Here is a 27,925-nt window from a genome sequence, read left to right as displayed (position 1 = left end):
GTGCTGTACTAAGAGACCAGACCAGAGAGACCCAGACCAGCAGAGAGAGTGACCAGAGCCCAGTCTAAAACCCTGACCAGATCCGTGATGAGGCCCATTTAATTCAAGAATATAGTGTGAGTACCCAGCAGAACTGTGTAGAACCAATCTCTTAGTTTAAATTCATCTAATTCAATCTATTTAACCTAAGTAGAACTGCCTCCTAGCTGTCACCTGTCATTTCTAGTTGCAAGCTGCACTTGTCATTTTGAGCTTTTGAAATTTGCAAACCCAAAAACGACCTTTATTAAATCGCTCATATCTCCGCGACCGTTTGGGCTAGAGACTTGCAGTAACTTTCCTCTGATAGCTTAGAATCGTAGCTTTGAATCGCACCAAGAACCGCATTCCTACCCCTTATAGTTCTACCGCAATCGCGGAACACGCATCCGCGAATTTTACCACGATTTGCAATTTCTTCACATGTAAAAACTGCTGCTGTTTGCCTTCCATTTGCCAGAAATTCGTTTAACCTGCTAACTATCCCTGCCCCATTGCTAGTGTGAGCCTGGACTAATATTAACTAGATACCACTCACCCTGAACCTCTGAAAGGGAATTAAAAAGCATTTCCAGCATATTTCTCATCCATTGCTAGCACATATCAAAGCATTTGGGCCCGTGTTTTCAAAATTCCTATCTGTGTTTTAAACTTCTGTTGTCTAAGCTTGGGGGGGATTGAACTGATTACATTGATTGCATTTCTGAGAACTGTGTGCTTCCTTCCATTTCCTTGCATTGCATCAAGGGGGGGAGGGGATTGCCAGAGAAAAGTGATTACCTTGTTTGTTGAAATCATATTGAGTATTTTCTGTATTGCATTTCATTCAACATTACATCCATTTGAAATCTATAAAGCATTTTCTACCACATTATACTTCTGTACCTATTTACCAGTGTGCTACCTTATCCATTTCATCTCAACTCCTTAGTAATTATAAAGAAGTGTGCTAGTGCCAGATTCTCCGTTGTTGATCTTTATCATATTAGATTAAGGGTGATATTCAATTATTAATTTATTATAAGTGTGATCTATATATCTATTGTTAAATTATCAAATAAACCTTTTAAACTTGCAAAACAGAACTACTTCTTGGCTCAGTGGGGTCAGGGGGATTCCAAGAGAGGGGTGTTATACAGGGGTAGTCATCCAGAACGCATGAACTGGACCTAAAGATATATCAATAAGGGTTTTCATTCAGTATTCTAGACTAGGCGTTAACTTAGCTGTAGTGCTGAATTGAATCCTCTTACAAAGTGGGGGCTCGAGCCGAGACGTTGGGTTAGATTTACCACTTGTGCAGCTTAATACAGTGTGCTAACTGACGGGATACATACATCCGGTCGGATCACCACGCCGCATTACGCTGTGAAGCATTCCTCAAATGGGACACTCCAAGAAAAGTTCTGTTCTGCAAAAATAAAATACAAACTTCTGTAAGTCAGGACAGAGACCAATCTCTAGAATGACGACCTTGGTAGATATGAAAATAGCCAGAGAGCACTTCTTACACAAACTATTTGTGAGAGGTGAATGGACTCACCAGGACCAAACAATCTGGTTGCAGGCCATCACGCAACAGGTCACTGAAACAGGGTCAGATATATATAGAGATCAGGGTCCATTACACGTGGCCCTGAGTGAACTATATATGGCTCCTAAGGCCAAAGATGAGCACGACAAGATTGTTAGGATAGCGGCATATTTATATTTATACATGGGAGCCATACAGAATAAATGTGCTGAAGGCCATGACCTGGCAAAAAGGCAACAGATGGCGTTAGAGAAGGCCCAATCTGATCTGGACTCTTCTGAGCAAAGGCTGCACAGAAGCCAGGAGTCAGAAAATGAGACCAGACAGTACATCACTAAAATAAAGGAGGATATGGATGTGCTGCAAAAGGAAAAGTCAGAACAGGATACCAGATTTCTGGCCTTGCAGAAGGAACACCAAGAAGGTTTGGACTCCCTACTGCAAAGCCAGAAAAAGCTGGAGCAACAGCTAGACTTCAATAGGGCATGTGCTGAGCAGGTAGTCACCCTGCAAGGCCACCTAGATAGAGTGAAGGAGGAGAGCAATAAACTGATTCTGAAAGACCTGGATACCCAGGCAGAGTTTGATCAGGAGCGCCAGAAAGCTGGTGCCTTCCAAAGGCAAAGGGACGACCTGGCGGCACAAATCCAGGCTCTTAGTCAGGAAAGAGACGCCTTAGGCCAGGAAGTCTGCCATTTAAAAAGAAAAATGGAAGAAAATCACCTGGCCCACCAGGGGCTGGGTGATCTCCAAAAAGAAAACCAGAACTTGGTAGAGCACACCAGAAGGGTGGAAGATGCTCTAGCAAGAAAGGAGCAGGCCAATAGGGACATTGCCCAGGAGGTAAACCTCCTGCAGCAAAGACTGGCCCAGTTCTCCAGGACCAACCAGGAAGCACAGAGGGAGAATGAGGCCCTCTGTCAACACAATGATAGGCTCCAACAGCAGGTAGCGATGCAGGAGAGACTGATAGAGTCGAGTAAGGCCTTAACAGAGGAACTGAAAGCACAAATGCAGGCTCTTGCATTGCAACAGGGAGCAGGGGCGGATAGAGATGAGGTCCGCTGGGAAAGAGAGACTCCTGACCATAACCGCAGGAGCCCTAACCCCAGGGGCCTTCATCTCCCCCAGTCCCTGGACTCTACCACCCCCATGTCCCCTGGCGCACATGAGCACAGGGCCGCAGGGATGGCAGATTACTATCCAGCTAAGAGTATGGGGCTCATAGGCCAGTACCACTCAGGAATGGAGGGGTGGGCATCTGGGTATGGGCACCCAAGTACAGTACAGTTCAATGGGGAACCCCAGGAGAGTAGGCCCATTAAGGGCATCCTGAAAACCTCTGCCCAGTTAGGTCAGTGGAGGGGGTACCCATCAAATCCTGGCAGCAAGGAGGAATCTGAAGACTCCTCTGAACTGCGCAGGACACAGGAGACCAGGTCCCCACATTCTGCCAGCCATTCCCAGGCTCGCAGAATCCGGGAAAACCTGGAAGAACAGACGGGAACCTCTGGGAGCAGTGCCTCTGAGTCCGAGGAAGAATGGACAAGGGTTACCCGAACCAAAAAGGCCAATAAGGCAAAAAGGGCCTTGCTTAAGGACCCCTTAAAGCAGATTAAGGCGATCAGGAGCGTCATCACGCCTTACCATAAGAACGCTAAGTATTCTGTTTGGGAGCACTTAGAGTTGTTTGAACAAATGATGGAGACTTTCCATTTGAAGGACAGCCAAAGCTGTATTCAATATGTAAAGTGGACATTCTCCCCGGAATACTCCAGTTTCTTTGCGGGGCTGGAGGACCAAAATCATTTAAGATGGTCCACATATAAGGCGGCCATCCTGAAACATTTTTCTGTTCACAGAAATCCTCAAGAGGCTCGCAAGGCGGCCTACAATTTGCAATGTGGGGAGGATCAGGCCCCACGAGAATTTGTGCAGGAGTTAAAGCGTGCTTTTGCGCAAACCACCAGAAGGGTGCGCACAGATAGTAGAGAGTTTGTCAATACATTTTTCCATGCCTTGCCCAAATATATAATGACCCAGCTCGTGAGAGATTTTCATGAGAAAAGATCTTTAGACTGGGTCATTGAACAGGCTACCCGGATCTATGAGGTGCAGAAGCCCATAGAAAATAAAAGCAATGCCCAGAAAAACCCCAAAGCCAACAGCACCCCTGCTGCTGTCAAGGTGGCAGAGGTAAAGGTCACCCCCGTTTTGGATCTGGAGATGGGGGGGCCTAAAAACCTACCTGCACCTAATAATGCTAGGCCCAGAAGGTCCTCGGGCCAGTCACAGACAGGGAGCCAGGGAGGCAGCCCCACAAATGGGGTCCCTCGCTCTCCTGACTATGTAAGTCCTCGCTACAAAGGTAACAGACCCATCCTGGGTTATGTGTGGACTCCTCCAGCCCAAGGGGGGGGATCCAGCCAAGCACCTAACCCAGGGAACTTCCCTCCAAACTTCCCACAGGAGGGCAGAAATTTACCAAACCCTGGGCAGAACTTTTTCCCCAGATATCCTCCCGACTTTCAGCCCCAAAACCATCCATCCTTCTTTCCCCAATTCCCTGAGCCCAGACCACTGAATCCGGGAGAGGGGAGGCCAAGGGTGGAGGGGTACCCAAATCTTCCCAACCCGGGGTATTACCAGAGGAGGGACAGCTACCCTTCCCGGGATCAGCCCAGGGGAGAAAACAGGGCCCCGTATCAGCCTGAGCGGGTTTCCCAGTTAGAGCGCCAGGTTCAAAACATGGCGCGGGATATGGGTCATATACTGAGGGCTCAGCAGAACCCTCAGATGGGCGTGCCGGCGCAGAACGCACCCAACTCTGGACCTGGTGCTCCAGAACAATGACGGGGGCAGCACCCCGATAACTCACCGGTTCCCAGGGAGGAGGCACAAAGGGAAGGGGGGTGTAAAGCCTTGGAGGAAGCTTCCTTCCTCACTTGTAAACAGCCCCTGGAAACCCAGGAACCGGAAACGAAATCTCTTGCCCCTGAAAGTCTGCCTCCTAAGGAGCAGAGGGGGGGTAGGAGAAACAAAAGACCCAAACAGACTCAGTTTGAGGAGGAGGTACAGATCTTCCAATTTGAGGGAGAGGGATCCTCAGAGGATCCTGGGAAAAGGATCTTCACCTTCAGAGAGGGGGGAACTCCTCCCAAAGAAAAATGGGTCCCTAGGGATGCAAATCCAGACTGGGGAGATGTGGAGACTGAGCTACCGCCGCCCACCATCTCATCCCAGAACCAACATCAAGAAAATCCCCTGGTTCAAACCCATACTGGGGACTGCCTCCAAAAAGGGGGGGGTGGCCCAGAACTGGAACCAGGGGAACCCACAATGGCTCTGATCTCCAGTTGCCAAATTTTTCTTTCAGATTCCCAAGACTCTCCACAGAATTCTGCCCAAATCTCTTCGCTAGCAATGTCCAAAACCAGAAAGTTAGCCCACCAGTTGTCCAAAAATGTGCATTATCTGTGCCCCCTTGAGGAGAAGGAGGGAAGATATTATGCCCCGGTACAAGTACAGGGGCAGGGTACAATCTCGGCACTGGTGGACACTGGATCTCAAGCTACCCTTCTGTCCAGAAGGGCCTTTGACGAACTGAATGCAGGAAGGGGAGAGAATTACCAAATTCCTCTCACCTCTCTTCCGGGACAACTACAGAACTTTGACGGGAAGGAAATTCCCGTTGAGGGGACTGCAGACTTGGACATTAAAATTGGGCGACATAAGTTGAAACACCCGGTCATAGTTGTGACCCCAGAGGGCACCCCTTGTTTACTAGGGAATGACCTCCTGAGAAGGTTGTCACCCCTAATAGATTGTGTAAACAAGGTCCTCTGGACCCAGACTAGCCGACCAATAAAATTAAAACAGAGTGTCAACCATGTTAGTTTAAACGGCACATGCCACATGGTTGAACAAAAATCTGACCAAGTAGAATTTCACTTCCAGAACAACCAGATTCCAGACGTGACAGTAATAGCAGTAGGACAACAGACTGGTGATGGGGGGTCCTCTCTATTTCTGAAAATCAACCTTCCTTCCAGTCTAAAGTGGTATTCCACGCTGGAAGGAAACACTCTGAAATTCTATACTAATCCACAATCAGAAACTCCCACTCCTATAGTCCAGAAAGATGTGAAATCAGCTCAAAGCCTGGCTGATATTCAGCAAATTGGAGAGCAGTTGTTCATCCCTGTTCAGTTAAATGATGGGAAGGACTCTGTTCTCGCTCGAGTGTGTGTGAACAACGGTAAGAGCTTCATCAGCGAAGCCATGTTTCGCCAACTCCCAAAGGATCCAGCCATTCCCACCTTCAAACTGATAGACAAATGGGAAATGGACCTGGAAGCACCCAATTCAAAACATCTCCTGCCAAGCAGGTGTATGCTCAAAATCTCCATTGGCAACAAGAGCATAGTCCATAATTGTTGGGTCGTGCGAGACGTCACTGCCGCCTTTTACTTAGGCAGTGACATTCTCAATCGCTTTGCCATTAGTTTGGACCTAATAAACTTCAAAGCTTGGTCCCGATTAGCGGATAATCCCATGGGCTTTGATGATCCAGAAAAAGCATTTAGGTCAGCTCAATTGCTACCTTATGCAGTTGAAATTCAGGTTAAAGAGGAAGTCACCATCCCAGAAAGGACCCGACAATTCTCCCTGGAAGTGAAAGTTAAAAGGGGACAAGAGTTGAAAAACCCTGATGCTTACATACATCTAAATGCTTCTCTCCAACTGCAAGGGTTAGGGGTCAACCCAACTCCATTAGTCAACATAGAACATGACACCATTCTAATAGAGGTGGATAACAGCGACTTAAAGAGTATTACTCTAGCTGCAGGCACCATTATTGGAATGGCGGTTGATGACCGACATTTTTCCATCGACTTAGTAAATGAACTGTTAGGACCAATCCCCAAGGACTGCGTTGACAGTGACAGTGAGGACCACGCAACACCAGACAGGATTTTTACCCGGCATGGGGGGAACTTCCTGGTGTACACTTCCTGCCCCTATGGTAAGGAAGATGTGACTTGTGACTTCAGGAGGGATGAGGTGATTTTCCAGGTCCATGAGGGCTGCCTTTCCCACCTGAAGCCTCCGGTCCAGATCAGCACTCTGACCAGGGACCTCTCCACCCAGCTGGAGGAGGCCGCGGAGATAGCCAAACCAGAAGTCTTTCCAGGCTTCAGGCAGATGGTGGAAGAGAGAGTCAACCTAGCTGATGCCTGTGTGACTATGGAACAAAAGCAAAAGTTGAAACAAGTTTTCTTGGATTTCCAAGATCTCTTTGCGGTAGACTCATATGACTGTGGTCGCACTGACATCCACACAACAACAATCCCCACGGACCCTGGCATGACTCCTGTGTTTGTGAAGCAATATCGCTTGCCTCTCGCATCAATGGAGTCCCTTACTGAAATAATTAAGAACCTTGAGCCCCGGGGAATAATCCGTCCAGTCCACAGCACCTTCAATAATCCGGTGCTGGGAATATTGAAGCCAAACGGCCAGTGGAGACTCTGCGCCGACCTCAGGGAGCTCAACAAACGGGTCCATACTTCCCGATGGCCACTGCCCTACATTGACCAAGGGCTGGCCCAGATCCAGGGGTCACAGGTATTCACTGCAATAGACCTGACCAATGGGTACTGGACCGTGCCTGTCAGTAGGGAGGACCAATACAAACTGGCTTTTACCTTTGGGGGCCAGCAGTACACATGGACCCGGACTCCCTTCGGATACCTTAACTCCGGTAATGAGTTCAATATTTTCCTACATAAGGCCATGCCCGACCTGGGTGCGAGGGGTAACCTGGCTTATGTAGATGATGTCCTCATTAAAAGTTCATCTGTGGAGGAACATATAGCGGAGATCCGTTATGTTCTGACACAGTTGAGGGCCGCCGGAGCAAAACTTTCCTTTCAGAAAGCACAGTGGTGTAGAACCCGTGTTAATTTCTTGGGCCATGAGATTACTCCTCAGGGTCTCTGTCCCCAGGAAAAGAAAGTGGAAGCACTTCAGAAACTGAAAGACCCCACAACTCTGCGGGAACTAAGGAGCCTCCTTGGACTGACTAATTACAGCAGAAAGTTCATTGAGGGCTACGCAGAGATCACCAGACCCCTGATTTATCTCCTGAAAGGGGGGGTCAAGTGGGAATGGGGTCCAGAACAAGCCGAGGCAGTAAGACAACTCAAGAGAAGCCTCTCACAAGCGCCTTGCCTAGCTTACCCTGTCAGAAACAAGGAGTTCTTCCTGGAGACAGGGTTCTCTAATACGTGCTTGACGGCCGTATTATACCAAAAGCATGACAAGGTCAATAAAGTAATCTCCTATGCGAGCAAAACATTATCCTCTGTGGAGGAAAAATTCAACGATTGTGAGAAGGCACTCCTGGCGACGGTGTGGGCATTGAAGAATTACCGCCCGTTTATCCAGGGGGAACACATCATAGTGGAGACTCCACACCAGCCTCTGCAATATCTCCAAAGTGACAGAATCCGGGCCGGAAATGTGAGTAATTCCCGAATTACTTCCTGGATTCTGTCAATGCAAGGCTTCCCTGTGGAGGTCCGATATGGCCAAAACAAGAAGAGTCCCCTCGCGCAAGGTCTGGCTGACTTGCATGATTGTGCCAGAGAAAACTGTCTCGAGGACGAAAGTCTAAAAATAAAGGACAACATGGAGGCATACCTTAATTCCCCACACAAAGTCTTTGAAGAGGACAAGTGTGAGGGAATGCCCACTGTCTATGTGGATGGATGCTCTTACCATGTTGACAACGACGGGGAGAAAGAACTGGTGGCCGGCGTAGGGAATGCATGGGTGAATGAGTCCCCAGAACCCTCCGCTGGATACAAAATTGGTCCCCGAAGTAGTCAGGTGGCAGAATTGATGGCTGTGCATCAGGCCATCCTCACTGCTGTCCAGCATCAACTCCACGAACTGGTCATAATCACAGATTCGGATTATGTACGGAACGGGTTCGTGGAGCACCTGGTTAATTGGAAAACCAGAGGCATGTTATGTGCTAACAACAAACCCTTGAAACATGGGAAGTTGATCCAAAACATTGATGATCTGGTCACATCGAATGAGATGACCATCTATTGGAAGAAGATTAAGGGTCATTCCAAAGTAGAGGGACCAGACAAAACTGGAAATGACTTAGCTGATCAGTTGGCCAAGACCGGGGCCATCCAAGGGGATCTAATTGAGATTGAGTCCCTGTTGGGGGAAATCCAGGTCACTGCTATCACTAGGTCCCAGACAAATGCTCACAACGACCTTTCAATTGCACAATGGAGTAAGGAGACCCCTGATGCTGATTTGATTACCGCTCAGAAGGGGGATCCAATTATTGGTAAATTTTACCAGCACCTTGAGGACCCTGAGAACTTTCCCCTGACGGATACCGATTACATTGGGAAAGAGGACCTAAGAGTGTTGATGAAATGTCCAAAAATGTTCCGGATCCAAGACGGTTTGTTGGTAAGGAAATCCAAAGCTGGCCACGACCAGTGGGTGGTTCCTACCTCATTCCGAAGCCTGATGTTAAGTCACGCCCATGATGCGGCCACCGCCGGTCATAGGGGGTTTCACACAACATTGGAAATCTTAAGAGAGGTTGCATACTGGCCACACATGGGCTAGGACCTCAACCAATATTTGAAGGGTTGTCTTGTGTGTGCACAATTTCAGCCGACATCCCTCACACACCGGGCGCCTTTACAAAAGAGGGGAATGACACTGCCATGGTCAGATTTACAAATCGACTTTGTAGGCCCTGTGATTCGCTCGGCTAGGGGGAATAAGTACATGTTGACTGTGACATGCTTGTTTACCAAGTGGGTGGAATGTCTCCCCGCCCCAAACTGCAAGGCAGAAACTGCAGCTGCCTTGATGATTAACCACATCTTTTCCTGTTTTGGTCTACCGCAAAGGATTGAGTCAGACAGAGGTAGCCACTTCACCAGTGAAGTAATGACAAAGATGTGGGAGATACTGGGGGTCAAAAGGAAGTTGCATATTGCTTATCGGCCAGCTTCTTCTGGGGCAGTAGAGAGATATAACCGGACAATTGTGAGCATATTAAAGAAGTTTGTGGCAGATTCTGGGCCAAGTTTGGATATCCGATTACCTCTGGTCCTAATGGCCATCAGATCTACCCCTTCATCTGCAACCAAAATGTCACCATTTGAGTTGATGACTGGACGCAAGATGGTGCTTCCTCAGCATTTGCTCTACAGGACCCAAGAGCAGACACTGATAAATGCCTCCACTACTCATGAGTATGTAGAGAATTTAAGGAAACACCTCCAACATGCTTTTGCTTATGCTCAGCGGAATCTAGAAAGATCGGCTGATAGCATGAAGACCCATTATGACCTGAAAACTTCCAGGAAGGAATATCAGGTGGGAGACCGGGTCTATCTATACAACTTCCAAAGGAACCAGGCCAAGCAGCGCAAATTTTTGCCTACATGGAAAGGACCCTTTGAGATCATCGACAAAATCTCCCCTGTGGCCTACAAAATCCACATCCCCAAAGGTCCTTTGGCAGCGGGGGAAGACAAGTGGGTCCACATAAACCAGTTGAAGTGTTGCCATCCCAGGCACGCTCTGCAACAACTGGAGGAATCCTCTGGAATCCTAGCAGGCACTGTCTCAGACTAATTCAGTTCCAACCATAAAACATACCACATCTAGTCTCTAAAATATTGTGATTTGCATGACACTGTCTCTTAGTCATACTGTTTTTATTAAAATAAGAATGTAATGTTTCGTTATGATAAAATGCATATGCTGCCCCACTATCTCAACAGTGGTGAAAAAAAAAAAAAAAAAAAAAAAAATCGTCTATGAGTAGATATTGCCGCTTTTCCTTTGTCGTCCTAGGAGAAAGAAAACCTGAAGACGGGCCAAGGAGGATGATACGGAGACCGGGAACGAAGATCCAATGGGCCCAGTGGACCGCCCAATATTCCCATCAGGACCGGCGAGGAGAACTGATCGATCAGTACCGGATGGAGGAAAAGATGCTGAACTGTGCCATCTATTGGAAGAAGATGAGGAAACATCCCAGATCTTGCGAGTCCCATTCGTGAAATAGAATGGCCATCGCAAGAGGGGGGCTTGTGGGATGTATTTACCCATGCATCCTAGCCCTACCTCAAAACTGTGCAGTACTGACATGAAAACATCATGATGGCCAGAGCTTCCCAGAAAATGCACAGGGAAATGCATGAAGAATAGGCTGCCACTCATTTTTGCCGATGTTATGGGCACAGAAGGACACTGCCTAAAACCACCATTGGACTACCCGCACAGTAGTCTGAAACCATTGGGAATGGAAATGCTGATTGCCAAATGCAACCTAGAATTGTGGGGAATTCATTTCTTAAATCCCAAAAATGGGTGCAGTACCAGTACTCACCACTATCCAAAAGCCGGCGTTTTAAAACCACTCTGTTTCCCTGAAGGCAAGTCAAACTGTCTATTTTAAACATTGCAACACATCTAAAAACTCACTGGACACCAGCAGACATTTGGTAGAATGGAGTGTTGTGTGCCTACAAAATCTGGGAAATGAAGAGCCCAGAACAATGCTTATAACAAAACTAGCTGAGCTATGGAGTCAGCAGTTTAAGTTGCACTGGATTTAAAGACACTAAAATCTAAATGTTTAAATTGACTGAGTGACCTACTTTTGAGTGTCACATAGGTTGCAATTGTTTAAATGTCATAGTTTTGCACTTAGAATCAGCATTCTAGCTGCATGTGTAAAATTGCAAGTTAATTTAAAAAGCAACAAATAACATGACAGTAGCTGAAAGTCTGGCTTAAGGAATTTAATTCTGCCTGGCCACTACCCCCATCAGGAGTGAAATTTGAGTCACCACTGTGTTCCCAGGCCAACCTTCCTTTTGCTGCCCACACTAAGGATATGCCATCTATCTGATAATTGAATTATCTGTGCTCTGCAAGAGAGTGAACAAAGCCCTCTTCACTCAGGCAAAGGTTTTTATTACCGCAGTCGTAAATTGTAGCTTCCTCTTGGCAGGAGCTGGGAGGAGCACTGCCTGTGAGAGCAAGCTGGCTTGGCAGAAACTGGAAAGACTGGTTTCTATACCATGTGACCTGGGAAACCACACCCCTTTGGAGCCAGAACATAACTTTAAAAAGATGAATAACTCATAGAGCGGACATGTGAAAATTTTATAAATGATACCATAATTCTTGTGATTTTTCTGCCCACATTTTAAGAGGTTTTTCGACCCGGTGGCATGTTCAGGGGGGTTTTAGCGGAAAAGTGGATATAACTCTAAATGTATGCATGTTAAAAATCTGAAACTTCATCAGTTAATGTCCCTACTCCCTGCACACATGTATGTAAAGTTGGGTCCATGTCAGAAATTGCAAAATCAGTTAAAAAGTGAAATATGTGCCAGTTCTGAATGCAAGCTCCCAGGAAGAGCAGAGTTTGAACAGGGGATACCTCCTGTAATGCATGATGGGTGCATATGATTTTAAAACAATATGTACCTCTGCAAATATGTATTTGTTTCAAATCTAGATTTGTGTGTAAGTTGACAGGAGGAGTGGACTTTCTGCAGGCTGTAAAATGACATCACTCTGACTCACAGTTCATTCCCCAATCAAATGATAAATGGGAGTTTGACCAATAAGAAGCTGAGAGAGAGGTAGGGTCAGTGATGCTAGAACACACCCACATTCTAAACACATAAAAGCAGACAGACAGGACAGATAGGGACTTTCCAAATCCATCTGCAGCGGGACGCTCTGCCGGAAAAATCCATATTTACCTCCATCAACCTCCAGAGAGCCAAACTAGAGACTTCAATCTATCCAGAACTAGAGACCAGACCAGAGAGAGAAAGCAGTGCTGTACTAAGAGACCAGACCAGAGAGACCCAGACCAGCAGAGAGAGTGACCAGAGCCCAGTCTAAAACCCTGACCAGATCCGTGATGAGGCCCATTTAATTCAAGAATATAGTGTGAGTACCCAGCAGAACTGTGTAGAACCAATCTCTTAGTTTAAATTCATCTAATTCAATCTATTTAACCTAAGTAGAACTGCCTCCTAGCTGTCACCTGTCATTTCTAGTTGCAAGCTGCACTTGTCATTTTGAGCTTTTGAAATTTGCAAACCCAAAAACGACCTTTATTAAATCGCTCATATCTCCGCGACCGTGTGGGCTAGAGACTTGCAGTAACTTTCCTCTGATAGCTTAGAATCGTAGCTTTGAATCGCACCAAGAACCGCATTTCTACCCCTTATAGTTTTACCGCAATCGCGGAACACGCATCCGCGAATTTTACCGCGATTTGCAATTTCTTCACATGTAAAAACTGCTGCTGTTTGCCTTCCATTTGCCAGAAATTCGTTTAACCTGCTAACTATCCCTGCCCCATTGCTAGTGTGAGCCTGGACTAATATTAACTAGATACCACTCACCCTGAACCTCTGAAAGGGAATTAAAAAGCATTTCCAGCATATTTCTCATCCATTGCTAGCACATATCAAAGCATTTGGGCCCGTGTTTTCAAAACTCCTATCTGTGTTTTAAACTTCTGTTGTCTAAGCTTGGGGGGGATTGAACTGATTACATTGATTGCATTTCTGAGAACTGTGTGCTTCCTTCCATTTCCTTGCATTGCATCAAGGGGGGGGAGGGGATTGCCAGAGAAAAGTGATTACCTTGTTTGTTGAAATCATATTGAGTATTTTCTGTATTGCATTTCATTCAACATTACATCCATGTGAACTCTATAAAGCATTTTCTACCACATTATACTTCTGTACCTATTTACCAGTGTGCTACCTTATCCATTTCATCTCAACTCCTTAGTAATTATAAAGAAGTGTGCTAGTGCCAGATTCTCCGTTGTTGATCTTTATCATATTAGATTAAGGGTGATATTCAATTATTAATTTATTATAAGTGTGATCTATATATCTATTGTTAAATTATCAAATAAACCTTTTAAACTTGCAAAACAGAACTACTTCTTGGCTCAGTGGGGTCAGGGGGATTCCAAGAGAGGGGTGTTATACAGGGGTAGTCATCCAGAACGCATGAACTGGACCTAAAGATATATCAATAAGGGTTTTCATTCAGTATTCTAGACTAGGCGTTAACTTAGCTGTAGTGCTGAATTGAATCCTCTTACAATACACAAGAAAGCCAGACATGTCCCTTTTGCCTTAATGGACAAAGTATAGGCAGAATTAGGCAGATTGGAAAAAGAGAATGTCATCGAGAAAATTGAGTCTTCACAATGGGTGATCCCTATTGTGGTACCTGTGAAAAAAGAATGGGAAACTCTGATTATGTATAGACTTAAGAGATCTGGATAGAAACATCCAGGTGGACAATTATCTGATGCTGATCCTATCAGAAATGCTAAACTGTATCGAAGGAGCTAATGTGTTTGTGACACTGGGTTTATCTAATGCTTACCACCAAATAAAGTTAACATAGGATTGTAGAGACTTAACAGCATTCTTCACACCTTTCGGAATGTTTCGTTATAAGAGGATGTCTTTCAGACTAGCATCGGCAGCCGCCGGGTTCTAAAGAGCAATGACACAGGTGCTCAAGGGATTAAAAGGAACTCTGGTATACCAAGATGATATAATAGTGTATGGAAAATGAGAGAATGAACATGATGATAAGTTGCAGAGGGTGTTGCAAAGGTTAGCTGAAGAAGGTCTTAAGGTAGAAAGAAGCAAAAGTAAATTCAAGGAGCATGACGTGGAGTATTTAGGGCACAATGTGAGTGGAAAAGGATACAGACCCAAGGTGGATGCAATGAAAGCTATAAGGAGTGCTCCAGCCCCTACAAATAAGGAAGGAGTGGGATCATGTATATGTCTGTGTGAGCACTATAGTCAGTTTGTGTGTGATTTTGCAAGTATCACAGATCCTATTAGGAAGTTTCTGAGGAAAGACAGTGGTTTTGTGTGGGACGAGAAATGTGTGCATGCTTTCAATGTCATAATGTCATAAAAGACAAAAGACAATATTTGTGCCAGCTGGGTGTACAAAGTGCAGGTCTTTAACCGAAAAGTTGCCATTTCAAGTGTTCCGGTTCTAACACAGTGACGCTCATGACCATTGGCCTGTACTTGGGGCATTACAGGTATCCATAGATGTGAACACATTTTCGCCTACCAGTTTAACATACAAATCATGTGTTTACTGGGCATTAGACAGGAATGTATAAATCTAAAAGCGAGTCAAGCAAAGGAAAACATCTCTATTTTTATTAGGCACTTGATGGGGCACATTATTTTTCCCATGCTGGAGGGGTTTTTACGCGTTTACCTCCATCTTCTGCATAGAGGTATAAATGGTAAAATGTTGATGCTGAATTGAACTGCCAATTCCTGTGGTTTTACCTCATGAGCTATTCCCATGGAATGCTGCATGAGTAACATACCTGCAGACTTGTAATGTAATGAATGGTAAAACCAGGAGGTATTCCAAACCGATGTTGCATGGCTTTCAAACTCATAATGAGGGTCAAAGTGTGCATATACACTGGACCTCTAATATATTTCATTATCTTCAAAATGGCAGACTCAGTTTTCACTATTTCATGAAAAGGCACCACCCCACCCCGCCCCCTGGCAGAGGTCAAAGTGAGCAGAAACTTTCAGGAACTGAGTTTAACTAATTATTATCTACTGCTAACAGTTCCACTACTTTTTACAGCCAATATTTCACCATTCTGGAACACTTCTTTTTGATATTAAAGCCTACCTTTTTGTTTTACCTCCTATAGGAGATACAGCTAACCTGAAATCTGTATATTCATGAAGCATGGGTGACATCTAACCATGGGGAAGGTAGAGACGGTCCTGCTAACAATACAAAGTTATCTCTCCTCCCACCCCACCTACCTATGATTTTTGGAAAAGTTGTTACGTTTCTATCAAGGATTAAATACCTAGGCATTGCAGGTAATCAGGACCAAGGCAATTGGCAGGGTTATTCATTGGACAAGTGTGCATTTGTAGTAGGATCCTTAAAGACTAGTTGCTTAGACTACTGAAAATGCACTCCTGGGCGATGCTATGATGAAGTTCTCGGGGTGGCTCAAAGCCGATTGGCTTCTGCACATAGGAAAAGTGATCAGATCCGAGCTGCACAAAAGAACCTGATATGGCTTCTAGTGAAATTGAGAATTAATTTAAAAAAAATTCTCCTGCCTACGTTAAGGATTGCATCAACTGATATATCACAGGATGGAGCATTTGTTCTGTAAAGGACCAATGACTATTCATCCCTTGAACTGTCAGACCAGAGGAACTAAAAGACCTTCAGTCTGTGGACCCAGACTTTGGAATACATGCACACATTCGATTCATGAGAGCACACGTTTTTCTAGCTTCAGGACAGTGTTGATGTAGCATAAGTTAATTTAGGGGTTAAGAATGGATCATAGCAGAGTTAAGATTAGTGAGCAGAGGACATTGACTCCAGAGACAATAGATACATGTTCCAACTGACTGACCAACTGAGAGGGAAAAAAATGAAACCCAATACAGTAGGCATCCTTTTGTCCATTCCACCCAATTGGCTGTCAATCTGGCCCGAGCGCAACCCTTTGAAACAAATGTTACACCTTGCCCCCTCCCTTCCAGACCCAGCCGGGGGTCATAGTTCCACTACTTATTTTGGTAGACTTCTGCTATTGCCCCCGGTGACCGATGATCTTGTAAAAGTGTGAGCAACCTTATTGATGGAACGAAAGTATAAAAGTGGTTAAGAAAGCATTTGTGTCATACAGCATTATTTCAGACATTATTTTGGAATCCCTGTGCTAATGCTTACAAGGTTTGTTGTGATCAGTTGTCTGTTTTTCGTGTTCAACGAGGACTGGATGATTAAATTATGATTTTGCATGTCAGCCATAATGTTGGAAAGTAAATGATAAAATACACATCCCTTCTTGTATATCTACCTTCTCTACAAAACCCTGGGATACCATTTCACTTAAGCCTCAGGCCCATGAGACATCTTGTTCTGTCCACTGCAGGTGCTGGTGAATGTGAATGACATCAACGACAACCCACCCATTTTTCCCAAGTCCTACGAGGGGCCGTTCGATCTCACTGAAGGGCAACCCGGACCCAGGGTTTCGACTTTCAAGGCTGTGGACAGAGACTCCGGCCTGAACGGACAGGTGGAATACAGCATTGTGGCTGGTGATCTGTTGGGTGAGTGAGTACTTTGGTGCCACCTCATAATATGTCTTGCCAGATACACTGCACTCTTGTTGAAAGCAAGTACTCTGTTCATATGGGGGTGTCAAGCACCTTATTGTGATGTGTACAAGGGTTCAGCGATGTTCCAAAGTGGCGGCACAGCAAATGTTATCTCGTCAAACCATCTCTTGATATATATATAATTCAGCTCACAGGGTGTACAATGGAGAACTAAGACTAAGTTACTACAACACCTCACTGCTGATAGCCAGTTTTGCATAGACAGCCCACATTGAGGTTCCCCCGAGATGGACAGCACATACTACTGTCCAGTATTCTGAAGCTTGGGTGTATGGGTTTCCTTTGCTAATAATGTAATGATTGTTTAAAAAAAAAAATGTTAATATATTATTCCTGGATTGAAAGTGAAACTTATAGAATACAACCAATAAAAACTCTACAAGCATATGCATGCATTCACACAATTAAAAGGATTACTTAAAAACAAAATGGCAATAAAAGAAACATGTATACATTGTTATCCTTTTCCCTCTTTATTCCACTCCCAGTTGCATGACTTCTTCCAAATCTCCATCTTATAGACTGAAACCAGAAGCTCTCCAAGTTGGGTGGGTTTTCTCCATCAAAAACCTATTTAAGCAATAGACCCCGAGCAGGGGGGGCATTACCACTTCAGGTAATGCCCATCAGAGCCCATCAGGGCCCATAGTTACAGGCCCGAGCGAAGTGAAGCCTGGGTATAAAGAGCATTTTTTTCTGTTCCAAAACGCAACAGCGTTTCGGAACAGAGACAAAATTTAAAAAGTGCCAGCCAATGGAAGGGAAAACAAAGTCAATTTTCCCTTTCCATGGCGCCATAGAAAATGAATGTAAAAAGTTAAACAAACAAAATGGCCACCATGGAAATGGAGAAGGGAGTACAAGTAGTCCCTTCTCCCTTTCCTTGGCGGCCATTCAAAAAATAGAGAAAAATGTAAACAAATAAAATGGCCACCATGGAATGGAGAGAAGGGACTATGTAGTCCCTTCTTCCTTTCCATGACGGCCTGTCAAAGACCAGGAGCGGATGTGCTGGGGACAGAAGTGTTCCCAGCGCGTCCGCTCCCAAAATGGACAAAAAAGAAGGTAAGTGGGGTTGGGAGGGTGGGGATTCTTTGGATTGCGGGGCTGGGGGAAACACCACTTATCTCAATCCCCGGCAGGGGAAGATGGCAGCCTCCAGCCATGTGGTGGCTCAGAGCAGGGATTACCCCGTTCCGAGCTTACTCATTGGCTGAGTGGCTACCACACCCCCCCACACTTGGGACAGAAGGGAAGGAACGTTGTGGGGGAGAGGGATTTCTGGTCGGGTAATGCCCCGGCGAGGGCCAATGAGATTGCATGTTACAATCTCATTGTCCCTCGCCGGGTACTAATAAACTGTCTGTCTCTCTTTTCATGGCCGGGCATTTTACTTCAGATGGCATATGGTTTCCAGTTGCCTCCTGTCCTGACACAACCCGCACGTTGTCTCTGCCTCAGCTATCTTTGGCCTTGCAATCAGCATCACCCATGTTTTAAGTAAATTTAATCTGAATTTCATAAACATACGCCATTTAATTCTACATGGGAAATGCGCCCGGTGTTGCAGAGGATTGAGAACGTCTGTTCAAACTATTAAAGTTAATGAGCCAATATTTTTTGCTGGGTATGTCGATTCTTAAATCGTTTAGTTTCAAGCAATCTACTCCTAATCTCCCTTTTCTGGAGACTGAATGGCCCTTGGTCATCAAATGTAAATTTTACTTAATCAATATGCTCGTATATTAATTACTATACCAATTTTCTGATTGATTATTTGGGTTAATCATTACAGTATACTCTGCAGCTTGTCTGACATCGAATTCCCCACATGAGTGTGATACTTCTTGCATATTCTTGAGCTCGTTTTATTTTGGCTCAGTCTGCCAAAGCGGGTATTCCCAGTTTAGCTCTGACATAATGTGTTGGAGTATCCCTTTACAAACACAAAGTGGTCCATCATAGATGAACTTCCAGTTTATCTAATCAAGTGAGATCCCCAGCTGCCCACATGTGTACACCAAACAAGTTGATTGACATACTCTATAGTTTATGCTGTCATCAATGGGAGAGGCCTATTCATATTTTAAGCGATTTGTGGCAGCCATCTGCTGTTGTGCTTTATTTTGTACCCTCGTTTTATGCTGTTTCCTTCAGAGGTTATCATCCATAATCATCCCTAGGTATTTCAATTCTCATGGCCACCTCATTTTATTAAAAACATTTTTTCAGCAATAAAGCACATGTTTGAGCTTGTGGGGGTATAAATAGAAATGTACATGCAGAGAAATATTCCACCAAGGGGTTCTGGGCCATATCTGTTTTACAACAATTTAACTCCTGGGACATTTGCTGATAGGTAGTAGTCACGCATGTCAACTCTTAAGTTGTATATGTAATTAAGGACAGCCCTGTTGCAGCTTGTAGTGCAATGGCCTGGCGGCTGGTGAACCGGGTGATGAAACGGTCCATTCCTCAAATAGGGCCTTGTTTCTTAGTATAGCGCATTGCCTTCCTAGGTAAAGTAGGCAGGCTCTGAACTGGGGTTTTCTTTGCGGGAAGCACCAGAAGGAGAAGTATGAGCAGAGACGAAATGCTGAGCCTGCTGTATGAGGTGTAGTGCGCAGTGCGCAGCCGTTGGAGCATTTGTTTGATAAGGAGGCTTAGATTAGAGCTACACTGGTAGACATACGGGTGGCTTGGTGAAACTGTTTGCTTCTTGAAGTGACAAAAAGAACAGGTATTAAAACAACAATATACAAGAGGGTCATTGATTAGTTGATAGGAGACAAAAAGTGATTTGTGCTGCCTCAACCCCTCTTGGTTTCAGAACATGCTCAGTATATTTATTTCCAGGCTAAGAATAATTAGGACAGCATAAAGGAACGTTTGTTATTGTTTTTCAGCGTTGTGTAGTCACATATGAAAATGCAGACATGTTAACTTTTCCCTTTCCATTTTCTTGTGGTAATCACAATGGCCAAAAGGTTTGGTAAAGGTGGACGGGGGCATGGATGCATGCATAGAAGACACGGATAAGGATAATCAGAGTCTAGGAGGCCCAGGACAAGGTCTTGGGCCCAGGGACTTTCTGGCAGTTCTGCGAACAGAGGGAATGGCCAGAAGAAGGTGGAGCAGTTGGAACCACGTGGTGGCAATCAGGAAAAAAAGCACCACTAGGGGAATAAAGGCGAGGAAGGCCATACAGAGGTAGAGCAAGGTCGTGGGGAAAAAGCATTCCTGGGGCAAGGACCAAGGTAAAGGTTACTGGGTTGAAGAAGAAGTTTTGGTGTTGGATGAAAGTGACAAATGGGTTTTGGGGGAGAAAAACACAGCAGGGTTGGTGGAAGGATCTGCAGACCTAGCTGCAGAAGGTGTGCAAGGAGATCAGCTCCCACTTGGGCTGGTTGCATGGATTGATGCTGACAGTCAAGCTAGCTCCAAGGCTCTGGTACCCTGGATACTGACATGGCCCCAGTGACTAAGAGAGAGACCCAGTGACCTTATAATGAGGGTCAACTAGGAGACAAAGAAGTGGTACACCAAGAATTGGGTGACAACAAGAGGTCACATTGCCACTGGGAAGGAAGTCAAGAAGGGTGCTTCGGGTAAAGGAGCTTGGGAATTTCTGGAGAGTCCTTGAAAGACAAAGGTAAGGTATACAGCTTTACAAATAAGCAAATGTCCCCAATTTCATATGTGATGAGTGCTACTAAGGAGTTCGGCTGTGAATGGGGATGGGTGTAGATGGGTCGGATTAGTCCCCAGAAAGGAAAAATGAAAAGGTATGGTGGGACACCAAATAAGACATACCAAAAGATGACGTAAAGACCCTGTGGGAGTGGAATGGGCCAGAAAAGAAGAGCAGTGCGATTTGGCAGTCATCCAGTGTGGGGTGGACTTATGCAAGTTTGGGCCATAGGACCTTGCTGAGAGTGATCCCAGGACAGCAGGTAAGAGGGGATAGGTGAAAAGTAGTGGGATGAATGGGGTGGAAGGTATGGTGGAGAAAAATGGCCGTGGTATGGAGAAGAGTGGGGGAAAGGAGCAAGAAGAAAAGTAAGAGAGAATGTGCTGACCAAAAAGCGTGATAGACAACATGGGGTGCATTGATAAGAAGGAGGAAGGGGGAAGTGGGGAAGTGAATGAGATGATCTCTAAGAGAGAGAGAGGCGAGAACTGCAGAGGTAAGTGGGGATTCAGACATGGGAAGAAAATGATTGGAAGGGATGTCTGTTCGCTGCGAGGAGCACCGGCAGGGATAACATGCCAAGTCAGATGCAAAAAAGGAGAAAATGTATTTGGGGAAGGATACAGGTGGGCCAAGGCAATGGGCAGCAGAGAGAAAAAGGTGCTGTGGAAAAACTGAAAAGCTGCCCTGTATGGGCATGGTGAAGCTGCCGGGGGCACATTTGATGAAAGCATGAAGAAATTATTTGGAGCAAGGGAGTTTATGGACACTTTTAAACAGCTGTACAAGGAGGTATGGTCAAAACCAATACATAGGCAGTAAGGCTTATTCATAAATCCAACAACCATCTAAAGGTTCTGCATTACACCTAAACAGTGTAGTACTAGCCAGTATATGTGTCATTGTGGAATCCCCACAAATATCTAGTTCTTACCAATTACAACTTCATAATCACACTGTTAAGAAATAATTCAAATTCTTAAAAAATAACAGCAATGCTTTTATTTCTAATAAATACTAATTTCCATCTTGTAAACAATAATATATATATTCAATAAAGTTCAATGGGGTTAGTACATGTGACTTGAGGGTGCCCCTGGCCTGAGTAAAGATGGAAGGTCCAGTGGTAGTGTTGGCTTTGCTGGGGATGATTTGATTTGATTTTGATTTTGAAACATGTATAACGTGCACCAGACGAAATTAATCGTAATTAGGTGCAGATGTAGTCTTTAGAATTAGAAAATGTGCCCCTATCAAGTGCGATTATGTGAGACAGAAGTCAGTCAGCTCAAAGTCGAGAGTTCTAGCAGAACAAGTAGGTCTTCACCGCCCTAGGGAATGCTGTCAGATTTGTAATCTCCCGGATTTCTCTGGGTAATTTATTCCATGCTCTTGGACCGTACACTCCAAATCTACGGTGCCCTTTACTCACATACCTAGTACATGGTTTCTGAAGCAATCAAATCAATTGTGGGATTGATTTGGATTCCGTGATGATGGATTCATGGCTACAAATGGACATATTGGAGCAATTGAGTGGGTTGACTGGGGAGATGACAGGTAGGAAAAATGTAAAACACAAAAGGCACAGCTGCTCTTGCGACACCTTGCCTTTCTGTGCTGTGTGGTGGTAATGGGGAGAGAATGGTTTTGGCAGTTGGCATTGGCAATTCCAGGTGTTAAAGGAGAGTTCCGGGACTTTTTTTTTATTGTCCCTACGGTTCGGCCATGTGTTTTTAAGCATAACTCGGTAGATCGTAGAAAACTTTCCTATGGACCTTACCCGACTTTTCGTCCATTAACGCACTCGAAATCAGCCGCCATTTTCTGATAATCCTATCATTTCCCCCCATCGCCCTGGCTCACCTGCTTTTGCGGCACTAAATCAAATCCCCCGCCCCTGAAACAGACTTTATCAAAACATTCATATTCCCCGCCTCTATCCGTGACGTGACTGTGCTGCGTAGGCAAACGCGCCCAGGCGTCTTCTACGCGACTCCACACAGAACCCGGAAATCAACACAGATCAGCTCACAACACAGCGCGCCACAATTCGGAATATGAAACTGTACTTTTAAATCAAACCGCAAGATTGTAAATTTGGTAAAGTACATTTATTTGACATCAAATGTTTAGAGAATATTCAGCGATTTTCATTTTTATTTGCTCACGTTCCAAAAAGTTCGTTTTGAGGCACGCGATGTTCCTTTGCTGTACACAGGGTCTTAGATCATCTCACAATACAGCGCCACAATTCGGAATATGAAACTGTGGTTTAAAAGCAAACTGCAAGATTGTACATTTGGCAAAGTACATTTATTGGACATCAAATGTTTAGAGAATATTCAGCGATTTTCATTTTTCTTTGCTCTCGATCCAAAATAGTTCGTCTTGAGGCAAGCGATGTTCGTGTGCAGTACACAGGGTGTTGGTTTACGATAACATGAGCTCTTCGGTCGCACTGATAATCGCATGGCTGTTCCAACAACGAGGCACTAGGCCACCACAGCGGTCTGTATGTTGCATCTAGCCGTTAGTACCGCGTAAGGGCATACTTGTACTTGGCGATCGTCCCATAAAATGGTCAGGGTGGTAACGTTGTTCACGCGGAGAAGCAACTGGCGGTTATAAAAGCCATCCGCCGGTGTCTGGTACTCGTGACACAGACAATAATGGGTGAAGTACCTGTTTGAAAAACATAAAAAATGAAATTAGTCTCACCATCAGATCTTTATTAAAATTATTCATTTTATATATTCGGTCGGTAAATTATTTCATAGCTAGGACAGTGCAACTGGGTTTTAAACGTCAAGGGGGGGCTGTAGGATACTGAGACAGTCCCCCAGTGCAGGGGTTGACAGGGAGTGCAGGTGGAGAGTGGAAGGGCCCAGGACCGAGATCGCAGACAGTGGACCAGTTGTAGCAGGGGAGAGGGAGAGAGAAAGCAGAAGCAAAGAGGAAGGTTTTGAGGTGCTTCCGTAAAAGGAGACGGTTCTCCCCAAGATAGTGCGCGGTACAAAACAATATGCCACATAGAACGAACAAGTCCAACTTAACCCGTCTTTAAAGCTACTGTATAGTAATTAAATTGCGGTATAAACTCATCTAAAGAGTTACTTACATTATATTTGCATTTTCCATTGTGTCTGTGCGTAGGGCAGTCCCGAAATACCACTCCTTCTATGCAGACGTTATTTCTTCTAATGAACGAACATGAAATGGCTTTCGTTTCTGAAATTATATTCATTATCGTTTCTTACGTGGTCCCGGCCTGTCAAGGTCAAATAACAATAGAACCTTATACTGAGTCGTGGGCCATTCTGGAACCCTAGAAAAAATCAAAGCAGCTGACCTTCACTTTGAACGAGCACACATTCCTAGTTAGCTACATTCAGAGTAAGGCCGTCTCACAGGACTTGAAATTTACACTCCATCTTTGCATTTTGTCTGCGTGCTTTGCAGCCCCACAGAACCATAAATACGGAGACATTCTATATTTTTTGAAAAATGATTTATATTACTGTTTGGTTTAATTTAATGCGCAAATGAACAAGGGTGGAGAGACACATTGCATGTACACTGAGCAATCACTTTTATTTACACAATACATAGCTACACATATTCAATGGGCCTGCGACATGAGGAGACTCCAGAGCAAAGTCACAGGTGACACCCGGGTGGTTCGCACTACTGCACGGTGAAGGGAGGGGCAAGGGTGGAGAGACACATTGCATGTACACTGAGCAATCACTTTTATTTACACAATACATAGCTACACATATTCAATGGGCCTGCGACATGAGGAGACTCCAGAGCAAAGTCACAGGTGACACCCGGGTGGTTCGCACTACTGCACGGTGAAGGGAGGGGCAAGGGTGGAGAGACACATTGCATGTACACTGAGCAATCACTTTTATTTACACAATACATAGCTACACATATTCAATGGGCCTGCGACATGAGGAGACTCGAGAGAACAGACAATCAAATTACAATCATTTAAACCGTGATGTGTATTTCTCAATGAGTTCTTCTTTAGGTGGACATGGAACAGAGGCAATGTTGGGTGGCAATGCAGTTGTCCCCTGCACAGGTTCGTTCACAACTCCATTTATGTGCCTATCTAGGACGTCAACAATAAGTTTCTCAATAAACTCATATTGCATATCCTCAAACACTGGTTTGATCACCCATTGTTTACTTCTTTTAGTGAAGGCCTTATTGTAGCGAAGCGTCCCTAAAGTTCCGGTCGTCCTACTTTGTTGACGGCCAACATTATGGTTATGTGCCAAGACCGCTAAAAGAGTCCGATTTATCATGCCCTCCGTGCCAAAATGCAATCGTTTTGGCCTGTACTTTAGGCACATATTGTGGAACACCTCCAAATCTCCTGTGTGGCAGAATTCCGTGAGTCCCCTCAAAGCTTTTGTTATAGTTTTATCAAATACAATCTTTTCAATGGCTTTGTGAGTGGGTGAAGAAGGAATCAACCACTTCTTCTTCCGTGCCTCCTCTGTGGACAAATGGCCATGTTCACAATTGTGGAAATGTTGGTTCGTGTTCCATCGGTGAACGTTCGTACAGTGTGGCATTACTGACCGCCATTTTTCCAGTAGAATTTCCAACGACCCTCCACATGTTTTTGAGCTCCACCAAAGATGGTTGCTGATTGACTTGGACCACTGTGAAATACCTTGCAATTCTTTTTTTTTACCTGCAGCCGACAATTTTTTATTGATTGATTTTGCAAGATGCCAAACGTCAAATTGGTGATTTATATTTTTGTACTGTTCTCTCATTGTCTTGGCAATTGAAACGTGTCTGTCCGTGGCTATCAGGTCGATCACCATTCCCCGCGATTGTAGTTCTTGCAATGATGCTACAAAGCCAACTTTCTCCATGGCCACTGAGGATGTACTTTGTGACACCTGCACGACCACCGAACTCACAATTTTCTTACTTTCCATGTCCTGAAAGTGGTAGGTGCAGTACTTGGCTGAAAATCCTGGGCTGTCGCACTGTCCATCACCGGCTAGCCTGAACCGTTTGCCCGCGAATGTACTATCAATAGACATTTTTTCCATTCTCCAAGCTTCGCTAATGGCTGGAAATAGATAATCGGTTTGGTATTTGTAGAACTGAGTTTTCGCAATGAAATGGATTCCCACAAACTGAAAGAAAGACTCTAATTTTTTAAAACTTGAACCACTAAAAAGTGCAGCCGCTGCACAAAGTAGATTGCCTGCTGGCAGTTGTCCCAGCATAGGTTGTGCAGACCATGAGAAAGGATGATATTTTGTACAGGTGGCATGTATTTTAAGGTTAGTGCCTCGAATTGCACGAGTCACATTAATCAATGGCTCCCCACATACTTCCCCACCAACCGAATGCCCACATTTCATCCGAATAATAATATCAATCAAACAACTATCGAATACAATGAATTTGGCCTCTTTCCTTATACTGTTACTCTGCATCCCAGCTGGTTCGGCCTGTAACGTTGAGGACATATCACTCACATGAAAGGTAGAATCTCTGATATCGTCTTCCGCTATGTTCAGTGATATTGATGGTGTTTCATTGTCGTCCACTTCATTCTCTTCCATTGCAACATCTGTTCCTTCTCCGGAGATGGGTGAATAAAACAATTTCTTCAACTTTCTCGCGGTCTTAGTTTTTGCGGGTGTGGATTCTGTGAATTGATCTCCGACTGCATCCGAACTACCAGGAGGACATTCACTATCAATGGCTGGTGGTGGTATAGCTCCGTTGTCAATCACTTCATATTCTTCCCATTGGCACGATGCATCTCCAGTCTCAAGTCCCTGCCAAAAGGTTTGACAAGCAACATCTCTCGTTCGCTTCACTGTCTGTGTAGATCTAGTTCGTACACCCACTCGCAACTAGAGGACAGATTGGAAAAGGGATGTTCAGTTTAAACACAACTTACAGTATTGAACTATTAACAGTGAAAAACAACATAATATAGTGACCAGGACACTAACCTTCTTTTGCTTTCTTTTCTTTGAAACTTTCTTGCCTCGAACTTCAACATCAGGACGCTGTTGCTCCGACTCGTGTGTGCATGTCTCCACTTCCTCTTGCGCTGCAACGACTATATTTTCATGATAAGCACATCCATCACGCACTGACGCTCCATCGACTCCCTGAAACATAGAACTTTCATTAGTATGCATAATAATATCGAAAACACAAAATGTACTTGAACGCTTTGTGTAGAACATTCAAACGACAATTATTCACGCATTGTTGATCTAGTTAGATGGAACTGTCAAGATCCATACCTCGGGCTCCTCATAGACTTCCATTGATGATATTATTGAAGATGATGCTTCAGTGACTCCCTGAAACACAGTAATTGCATTAGTATGGTTTTCTATTTTGATAAAAAGAACAGAAACTTTGTGCAGGCGTGAACGGCTCATCTAAATAGACCTGCACAAATGATCAGTTGTCTAAAATAAATAATGGATATGTAAATATGATTCGATTTGCTCGATCGTTGGAAGTGTCACCACCCAGAGATCTGCATCAACTACTAGGGGTGATGTTCTTGTAGAAGAAGCTCCGTCATCTCCCTGAAACATAGTACTTGCGTTAATAAAGAAGGAAGTATAGCGGATGTAATCACGTCATATGATTTCGCTTGATTGAACTGTCAGTATCCATACCTCGAAATGCATAAGAACATCAAGGGACGATGTAACTGCGGTGCACACTTCTGCAAGCTGTTGCGCCGATCCGTAACTGCACGCTCCCCCTTCTTCTTGGACTAATGCTCCATCGACTCCCTGAAACATAGGACTTTCATTAGTAATGAACACAATATTGAAAAAAGAAGACACATAGGAGGGCGACGACAGAAGGACATATCAATGGCTAAAAACGAAAGAAACATTGTGTGTAACAATCACGCTACAAGAATGCAAGATCTGATGATCTCCATCGATGGAACTGTCCTGAAACGTACCTCGAGCATCTGAGTGACATCAACGGTAGTCGTCAATACGTTGGACTCCTCAGCATCTCCCTGAAAGACAGTACTTGAATTATTTTGGATAACAATAATTATAACTGAAAACAAAGACTAGAGGACGAGTACAAGGGTGTACCATTAGGTAAAATAATTACACGATAAATTAAAACTATTGATTTACATGCCTAAAACAAGTCAGTGGCAGAATAGCCAAGTAAGATTACCCGATAGGCGCTTGAAGTGGCTGATGACTGCAATAACGACACGGATGGAGAATCTTTCGCCTTCATATTGAGTGGATACATAAATGGAGAAATTATTGTTAGCTAATG

General features: G+C 44.6%; 1 protein-coding gene across 3 annotated transcripts in view; it reads left to right on the top strand.

Moving 5' to 3' along the window:
* CDH23 (cadherin related 23) overlaps positions 1 to 27,925 on the top strand; it is a 3,939,560-nt gene that overhangs the window by 3,346,987 nt on the left and 564,648 nt on the right. For all 3 annotated transcript variants that reach the window (XM_069610726.1, XM_069610725.1, XM_069610724.1), the window contains one exon: positions 16,656 to 16,836. In XM_069610726.1, coding sequence (XP_069466827.1) covers positions 16,656 to 16,836 — 181 coding nt within the window. The remainder of the gene's footprint in view (positions 1 to 16,655; positions 16,837 to 27,925) is intronic.

This window comes from Ambystoma mexicanum, chromosome 8 (assembly GCF_040938575.1).
Source record: "Ambystoma mexicanum isolate Mex_15411 chromosome 8, UKY_AmexF1_1, whole genome shotgun sequence".
NCBI lineage: Eukaryota > Metazoa > Chordata > Amphibia > Caudata > Ambystomatidae > Ambystoma > Ambystoma mexicanum.
This window is presented reverse-complemented; position numbering and strand designations above follow the sequence as displayed.